At 41.0% G+C, this 9,120-nt stretch overlaps 1 protein-coding gene across 1 annotated transcript; it reads right to left on the bottom strand.

Moving 5' to 3' along the window:
• Positions 1–216: 216 nt before the first annotated feature.
• On the bottom strand, positions 217–4,311 carry LOC136473020 (transmembrane 9 superfamily member 8-like). Its single transcript, XM_066470718.1, has 7 exons — positions 4,090–4,311; positions 2,796–2,960; positions 2,580–2,689; positions 2,394–2,499; positions 2,170–2,282; positions 1,910–2,063; positions 217–1,621 (listed from the first exon to the last, which is right to left on the bottom strand). Exons 1-7 carry the CDS (start codon positions 4,207–4,209, stop codon positions 464–466), a joined length of 1,926 nt encoding a protein of 641 aa, XP_066326815.1. The 5' UTR covers positions 4,210–4,311; the 3' UTR covers positions 217–463.
• Positions 4,312–9,120: the final 4,809 nt, after the last annotated feature.

The raw sequence follows: 9,120 nt of genomic DNA, 5'->3' as shown, positions 1-9,120 counted from the left end.
CGAACCGGGCAAATCATTAACTTAATTTAACCATGATTCACAAAACACAACCCGCTGGTCCCTCCAAGGATGGCGTGGCAAAGCCGCGCCGGTGTTTCTAGTATTCCGTGGAGATGCCAAACATTTCTGAATATGTACAGGTGAATGCAAGCAATTCTTGATGAAGCCAAGCACGTATCAAAATCACCATGCAGCAGAGATAGAAAAGGAGTGGCAGACGATAATGAGACATTGATTGAACGTATACAGCGGTTCTCAAGAACACAATTACACAAGGAAAAATTGCCCCATATGAATCTGGCAGTAGTGCCCTATCCTTATAAAACTCTGAACCACAGTGGGCACAAATGGTTTATAAGCTAGCACCTAAAGTACAGCTTTCCTGAAAATTCAGGAAAAAAAACCAGTGAAAAATGGAGGCCACTTCTGATCAGCATACTCTCTGCAGGCTCATGCAACATGCCTAGTCGATCTTCACAGACGAATAAATCAATCTTGTGAACCAGAAGCAGGCGCAGAAGCCGATGGTACCGGTGAGCACACAGAAAGCACACGAGGCAAGAAGCATGTAGCCAAAGTACAGTATGCCCGACACCACCTTGGTGATCTGCAGCTTAGTGAAGAAGTAGAACCCGGCATACAGGAAGAGGTAGATTGCAGATGATCCTGAGGTCAGATAGGACCTCCACCACCACATGTAGTCCTCACTGCACAGTTGGAAATAGCACAGCACGATCGTGATCTCCGCACAGGTGATGATGAGGATAATGAACACCAGGAAGAGAAAGCCAAAGATGTAGTAGAACTGGTGAAGCCAGATTGATGTCAGGATGAAGAAGAGCTCAATGAAAACTGCTCCGAACGGAAGAATACCACCAATAAGAATGGTGAAGGCAGGGTTCATGTACCAAGCCTGCTCAGGGACCTGTCTTGGGATCTTGTTTGTCTTCACTGGAGCCTCAATGGCAGGTTGCTTGAAGCCCAGATAGCTCCCAACAAATACAAGAGGAACCGAGATACCAAACCAAAGGAGGACCAAGGCAAACATTGTGGTGAAAGGAACAGCACCAGACGACTTCTCCCCCCATATAAGAGCATTCAGGATGAAGAAAATACCAAAAGCAATCCCGGGAAACAGGAAAGCAGTCCTTAGGGTGATGCTCTTCCATTCTGATCCTTTGAACATCTTATATAGGCGTGAAGAAGCATAACCAGCAAACAACCCCATCAAGACCCAAGTGAGCAGCATAGCAGTCATCAGTCCTCCTCGGTTTGATGGCGAAAGGAAACCCAAAACAGCAAAAATCATGGTTACTAGCAGCATACCAAAGAACTGAACACCAGTCCCAACACAGACACAGAGTAAGTCAGAGTTTGCAGGAGGGCGGAATACGTCTCCATGAACAAGCTTCCACCCTGTCTCCTCTTGGGCTTCTTCTTCAGTTTCAAGTTGATTGTACCTTGAGATATCTCTATACAGGGTGCGGAGCATAATCATGGCCACCATCCCAGATAAGAAGAGTACAATCATGAGAGAGTTCACAATAGAAAACCAGTGAATTTGATCATCTGTCATTAACAGGTAGGTGTCCCAGCGAGAAGCCCACTTGACATAACTCTCCTGCAAAGCAATACCAAGCAAATCAGAAAACATTAAAACAAACTCAAAGTTTAAAATGTATTATTAAGTAACTTGACAAATGACAACACAGTTCATGTAACAGATTCATCATGGAAAAAAACTTTCATAATATATATAGAAAACATAATATACTTTTACAAAATTGCAGGTCAAAGTGTCACATTTAAGACCATGTCAATGTCCTAAATGGCCTACATTAAGAATCAGAGGGAGTATTAAGAAAAGGAGTTAGAGCACAAAAAGAGAAGCAGAAGTGAGAAATATCACCTCGAAGGCCACATCATAGGTAAATACGATTTCCTTTCCAGCTTCAACCTCCTGAGGAGTATCTGAGTTTACCACAAGCTTGCTGGCATGAGGATCACATGTGATTAAACGAGTGTTCTTATCATTCCACGGCCCTTCAAACTGGTGATTGATACTGGCACGAGAAATTTAACAAAGATGTATAAGTGAGTAAACAAGATAGTGTCAGCGTGTAAAAGGCATCATACAAAGAAAATATGGCAAGTATAACTAAAACAAACCTGTATGGTTTGACCTCAAATCCAACAATTCTAGACAGATCTGTAGTTTCATCCTTGTGGTATTTTACCAAAAATGTCAAGTGGTTGTGGATAAAGGACTTCTCATCCTTGTTCTGTACCATATATATTTTATAATAGGAATAAGATAACTACACCCTTTCAAGAGAAAAAAGGAGACCTACACACTGTTAAAAGTAAAACATCAGCTGAGCACAAAAACTTACACCAGCATATTGGCCCTTGACACCAACATGATATCCAGCCTGGTAAACAGTAGCATCCCTATCCTGCCTTGCAATAGCAACAACTAGTGGGAGGTTGTCAAGAATCCTGTGACGAAAATTATTCATCATGTAACTCCAGCATTTGTCATGCAATCAAAATTACAGTGTCACATATAAAATCCGTACATGTTCACACGATACTCATCCTCTATCTTTTCCTTGAGCTCCTTTGCTTGTTTATCGTCAATTTTTGCTTTGCAGATAATCTGGCACATCTTGGGCTCCCCCATCTCAAACTACAGCACAAACGAGAAACGACAAAGTAGATGACAACTCAGTGATCTGGTACATTACAAATTATTACACAGGTGAATATGTGACAAGCAGTAATCTAGTACTGACCACATAAGGAGAGTTCTCAATGCGATCGCCACGCAGAACTTCTCCAAGATTCTCTGCACTGTCAACTATCGTGTTTGGCTTGCAGAATGGAAGAGAGTAATACGAGTAGGGAAGTTGTGTCTTTGTGGATGTCAGCTTATTCACCTTCACCAAAAGTGGATCTTTCTGCAGAGAATTATGTATGAACCAGTTAGAGAACATGCAACACATATTTCAGTAAAACAAAAGGCTCATAAGAGGGATAGATTATTTTTCCCCCATAGCTCAAAAGATTGAAACACACACACACACCATTTAACATTTGTTTCTCTAAACATAACTACTAGCACACATACATGCTTGATACTTAAGGATCTGAAAATAATGGGTTGTCATGATTCATCAGAAGCAGGAGTGAATTAGCAAGCGTGATGCATGGGCACATATGACTGTCAGACAGTAGCGTGGATCCACATGTTACACCAGGTAATAAGGACCAAGAGAAACAGAAGAGAAAAAATGGTTTGGGATTCAACGGCTTGTTGTCAAAGAAAACATCACCTGCAGCTGCCAAGTTCAAACTATAAGTATCATGTATACAATGAAACATGAAATTCACCTTCTGAGATCAAGTGGGGCATTTACTGTATGTACAAAAATTTGAAGAACTGCACATCTTGAATACGAGTGAGTGCAGATTTGAGTACATCCTGGGTGCAGACTGTTGTGTCCTCTGCACATTTTGAACACGTGGGCACAGACTGTGGCATACTCACCGCATAATTTTCTTATTTTTATAAGGTTCAGTAACATTAAGCAAACTTTAGATCCACTATAGAGTTTTCAGTTATTTTTCATCACTTAGGTGAAAACGTTTTTGCCTCAACATTGAGATTTGAAGCAAGGGACCTGGCCAAAAATGAATGCCAGTAGTCCAGAATTCCGTATGCATCCCGATCAAATGTCAGGGAGCAAGACAGCAAGTGAAGTGGTGGTGCGCCATTAGCACTGAGCAGCAACGCAGCGGTGCAGAAATGAGCCGACAGACACGCAATTCGTCAGATTACACCAGTGCGCACAGAAGCACCAACGGATTATGATGCCAGGGGAGTGAACAGCGTGTGCCACCCGCAACGACACGAGTAAGAGTAAGGGAGCGAGCGAGAGCAGCAGGACCCCAAGATCCCAAACACCACCGCTCGCATCTAACTCGATGAACACCAAACGATGGATCTGGCCGTCGAGATCCAGCACGGAAGGATGGGGAGAACCATTACGTTACGAGGAAGGTGGGAATGAGGGAAGCGAACTGGACCTTGTGGAAGTCGTTGGGCGACACGCCGGGGAGGTAGAAGGCGGCGGCCGGCGAGGCGGCGAGGAGCGCCGCGAGCGCGAGCGCTGCCGCGGCCCAACGGAGCATCGCCGGAGCTCGCATCGGTCGGGGTTGGATCTGAGGCGGAGGCGCTCCCTCGCAGTCCACTGGCAGTCTGGCACTGACGGAGAGACTCTGTGCTGTCTGCTGTGGCCCTTCTCTGATGAAGTCTGAACTGAACGACGAGAAATGGTGAACGGGCCAGACAGAATTCGGGCCGATCCATCGAATGGGCTTGTATTCAAGGAAATTCAGGCTGTTGTTCGATCCCGACAAGCAGGCAACGTACGATGGCCCAACGCTAGTGCCCTCTCCTCCCAACAACTCACTGTATTCAAAATTGTAAATCATTTTAATTTTTCTAAGTACCTAATAAACATACGTATATTTGAATACATAGAAAGCTAAATAAATTACAATTTAAAACGGAGGGAGTAATAGTTTTCTATTTCATGAGGTCATCAGTGGGAATTTTAGGCCTAAAGCGAAACCAAATCTCAGGACCCCTTTTATAAATATGAAAAATACTCAACATGTATATATTAAATTTTACCGTACTTAATATGCATCCAAAAGCAATATTTATATGAATAATTATAATATTAAATTACCTTAAAAATTTCTAACATTCCTTGATACAAAGTCATTTATGACCGTATCAATCTCATGTCTCATCCAGTATAATTTCATCTCAGTGCATAATGTTGCCAAGACACATAAGCAATTCTAATTTTGAGAATGTTCTTTCAACCGATGCCAACATTGTATTCTATAGGACCCTCATCTTCTGGAGGATTAATGTTAACGTTGTCCTCCATAAGGCCATCACCTTCAGGAGTAACACTAGTTGGCTCATCCACTCTTAAAAAGTTTATTCATGAACCCTCTTTGTGATTCTATCAACTCATTTACTAGTTCTCTCCTTTTTTTTTTCCTTTTCTGACTCCCAGAAGCATACTTTGTCATGGTGCTAAAATTTAGAGAAACAATTAGTTTTAGCAAACTGTAAAAGTATCATAACAAGATAAAACAATATGCAGCCTGTTCGCTTTCTCGTATGCAATCGTGGATTGACGAAACGAACAGGCTGATGATCTTTAGACTTCCATCACAGTTAGTGCCTATGGTGTGTGTCTTGCTGTTGCGCCAAAGAATCACAACTTGCCAACTTAAATAACGACGACTAATGAGTACTAGTCTCATAGTTACACAATAAGTATTCACAGATTCTATTAGAGAATTTATCATATACAATTATTGTGCCCTAATGAATGAGTTAGATTCTTAATTGAGAAATTAAAAGGAAGGGAGGGAACATATCGATTCATCCGAGATAACACGCGCGGTGTCTGGAGTTAGTGTGTCACGATGAGGATGCTACACATGAAATGGGAAACTAGTAGAACAACGATAGCCTCAGTAATGACGGCTTGATCGCTCAGCCGCCTGATTTTTCTATGTCCCATGTGCTTTTGGAGGTAAGCCTACACGATCTTACAAAGCTACCAAACCTATCTCTTTCTGGGCTAGCTTACTTCATACATGGAAAACAAACACGAGTAACTACACCATCTCAACTTGTGTAAACTCATCCTAGCTTTGGCTATCCATATGGGCTACCTTGGTGCTAGTAAACAAACAGGCCCTTGTTATTGAATGCTCTCATTTGAGAAGAACAAACAAGGGAAATAGAGAGAGAGAAAACGGATTATGGTTATGGAACAAGGGAAGAAGCAGAGAGAGATTTGGTGGCAGTGGGATTTGGTGGTGGCTGCCATTGGCAGCAGCGGCTCTACCTTGAAGAAGAGCAAGGGTGAGAGGGGAGGTAAGAGGTGGTTGAGTTAAAACTCACCTTCATAAGAATGAGGTAACTATATCTAACCTACCCGGACAACCAAACACAGGATTTAGACAATCCAAACTTAGTTAATACAAATAAACTAAACAACAGTCTTTTGCATTGCAGAAAAATCAGGCTTTTGTTTGCCCTGGCTTAGGTGCTTAGCAGGCTATCCACGCGAGGTCTAAAAACAAGAACCAAACACACCCTTAGTGAGGTTCACTCAACGCCATCCGTGCAAACAATTTGCACATATATAGTGGAATTTAAAGTAGTAAACTTCTTTGCATCAAGGGAGTTTTATAAAGAAAAGAAGTCTATGCAATTATTCGAGAAGTATATACTACCTCAGTCAGCAAAAGCTGGCGTTTCATAGTAGAAATGATTTGCCATCAAGTTACAAATCTTGTATAAAGCCTTGTATATATATATACTACCTCTAGAAGTTGATTTAATTTGGGACATAGAGTGAGTACGTACTTGCAATGTAAGTATTTGGAATGTAACAGGCCAATTCACTACCGGAGACTGTGTAGTTACCGAGTGCCCAGAAAATTACCGAGTGTCAAAAGTCGGGACACTCGGAAAACATTTATTACCGAGTGCCAACACTCGGAAAACATAAACACCCGGTAGTAGACCTCTTTACCGAGTCCGAACACTCGGTAACCTATATTAGGGGAAAATATTTGCGGAATTGTTTTAATCATGAAAATGGTTATCTGTTTACCGAGTGCTATGTCTAACACTCGGTAAACGACGCCGTTAACGGCGAGCTTGGGGACTGATGACCGTCACGTCGTAGTTGTTTACCGAGTGCCGGCGTAGCACTCGGTAAGATTTATTCTCCGAGTGCCCCGTTAGTTGACACTCGGTAAACTAACTTTACCGAGTCGTTGTTTACCGAGTCATGTTTACCGAGTGTGGCACTCGGTAAACAATTTACCGAGTGTTTCTCCATATTTGCCGAGTGTTTATCACACTCGGTAATTAATCAGTATCCCGTAGTGATTCATGTTTATTTTACCCTCCAAGTTTCAACTTATTGAAATAATTAGCACGGTCTACGAGATTGGTTTTACTAACGGTTAGTGCACAGTGTGGACAAACCTCTAGTAGGGACGGACCAGACCGGAGGCTAGGGCATGCAGGACCAGCAGCAACAGCAAGCAAAGGCATCATCTCTCTCCAGGGAGATGAGAGAGATCCGCAAAAAGGAAAAGGAGCAAGCAGTTGAGTCCAATGCCGGCGAGACAACAAGAACATCTATACTATATCCCTGGACTATATATATTTACCATCTATATGAGCGTGGGCACGCACCTGATGCGTCTGCTGCTGCCCCAGGCGTATATGCATGTGAGCATGTCAAGCCTGCCGCGCCTGTCATTGTTTGAATAATGCAGTAGCATATGCGCAGATGCAGCTAACGCCCCAAGCTGCATGCCAAGAAGGTCCCTCTCTGAATGACTGAATCTCATTAGCTTGGAGAAGAAGGGCCCGCTGCTGCTGCATATATGTGTGTAATTGATTTTTCAGTTTTCTGTCCTTTTTTTTTTTACTAATAACCTTCTCACGTCCCCTGGTTAATTTGCTCTTCTATTTATTTATGTAATATAAACATAATATTAACATAAGCTTTTTTTTGAGGAAAATATTAACATAAGTGCTAATAACATATATACACGCTCATATCCTAGCTAGCTCATATATGTTCTTCATCGGTTTCTCTTCATATATGACTATCCATTTACAACGTTGTGGCTCTGAATCCCTGTGATAGAGATAAATGTAATATGATACATAAGTATAACACATGCATGACCTGCAAGATAGCCAATGCAAAACCATATATTATTCCAAATTAAGACTATGTTTGGATCTCCTAAGAAAATAAGAATTAGGTGGAAAAATGAGAATGAGATCCAAGCACTTGGATTCTAGCTAGAATGAGATTCCTTTATTCAACTATCTACCTAAACCTTGCTATTTGGAGATTCTCACTATACAAAGACAATAATCCAAGATCCAAGCACTCTCTCTTTTTAATCTAGAATTCAGATTCTACATCACTATCTAGATTACTATAAGAATGAGACCCAAACAGTACATAAACCATATTAGAAGATTAATTTTTAGGTAGAATTTGCAAGTCACTTTATTTTTTGTTTTCTGAGGAAGAAAAAAATGCTTAGAATCATAAAATTTTATCTTCTCGTAAAACATTATTGTACAGCAATCAATAGGCTAGGCAAAATTACAGAACAATTAATGCAAGGTTTTCAAGATTTACCGAGAGAGTGTTGTCTCTTACAAATGACCAATGGTTGTTGGTCCCCTATTTATAATTTCCTTTAAGAGCCACGTTCTTTACTTCTTTAGTTTAAACTGAGGCAATCCTATAGAATTATTTATTAAATGCCCAATGACTTTTTAGGAAACTGTTAGCAGGAATACTATTGGTGGATAACCCGTTTTCCCAGTCAGGGCAGAATGTCCAATTAAACTAAATAAAAAAAACCAGGCATTTGAGAAAAAAATCGTGAAGAACAATAATCATCCTCGGTTACAGTTTGAGGAAATGCTAGGAAAATATTAAATGTTATGCAATGACACGACGTAGTTGATATCTTGACAACTATCCCCATGGTGTTACAGTGTTCAAGCATATAGTATATGCTTCAATAGAAGGACCACATGTTGTATCCTTCAATTCTAGCTTGTGAGAATTAGATTGCAAAGGGCACTGAATACTATATATATGTTGAGTACCCTTATTAGATTTCCATTGCAATTGGATTTTTTTTTCTCTAGTTTGTGCTTCTACTGCTCTAATAATGTGAAGAACCAAGTAGGAGCGAGATGACCCTAGCTATTTCATTTGTTGTAACACCTATATAACAACAATAGAAACCCTTCCCTAGCTTTTTGCAAAAACCCCCTTCGTGAAGAGTTTGCATTGGTCCACAAAGCAAAGAAAAGTTACACCCCCCCAAATAGAAGCATGACTAGTTCATTTGTTGTAATTTTTTATACTTCTCTCTTCCTTTTGTAATGTCTTGTTAACTAGCTTTTTTTTTTCTAATTTCTCATGGTAGGGGCCTCTCCCCTCCTGTTTATGTACAAAAACTTTC

This window comes from Miscanthus floridulus, chromosome 8, assembly GCF_019320115.1.
Source record: "Miscanthus floridulus cultivar M001 chromosome 8, ASM1932011v1, whole genome shotgun sequence".
Lineage (NCBI taxonomy): Eukaryota > Viridiplantae > Streptophyta > Magnoliopsida > Poales > Poaceae > Miscanthus > Miscanthus floridulus.
The sequence above is the reverse complement of the archived record's forward strand: the minus strand, read 5'-3'. Positions and strand labels throughout refer to the sequence as shown.

Excerpts from the sequence above, each read along its gene's own strand:
- LOC136473020 (XM_066470718.1), bottom strand. The coding sequence starts at position 4,209 with ATGCGAGCTCCGGCGATGCTCCGTTGGGCCGCGGCAGCGCTCGCGCTC. Across the intron at positions 2,500-2,579 it reads GATGAGTATCGTGTGAACAT|GATTCTTGACAACCTCCCAC; the intron begins GTACGGATTTTA and ends TTTTCGTCACAG. Across the intron at positions 2,283-2,393 it reads TCAAGGGCCAATATGCTGGT|AACAAGGATGAGAAGTCCTT; the intron begins GTAAGTTTTTGT and ends TATATGGTACAG.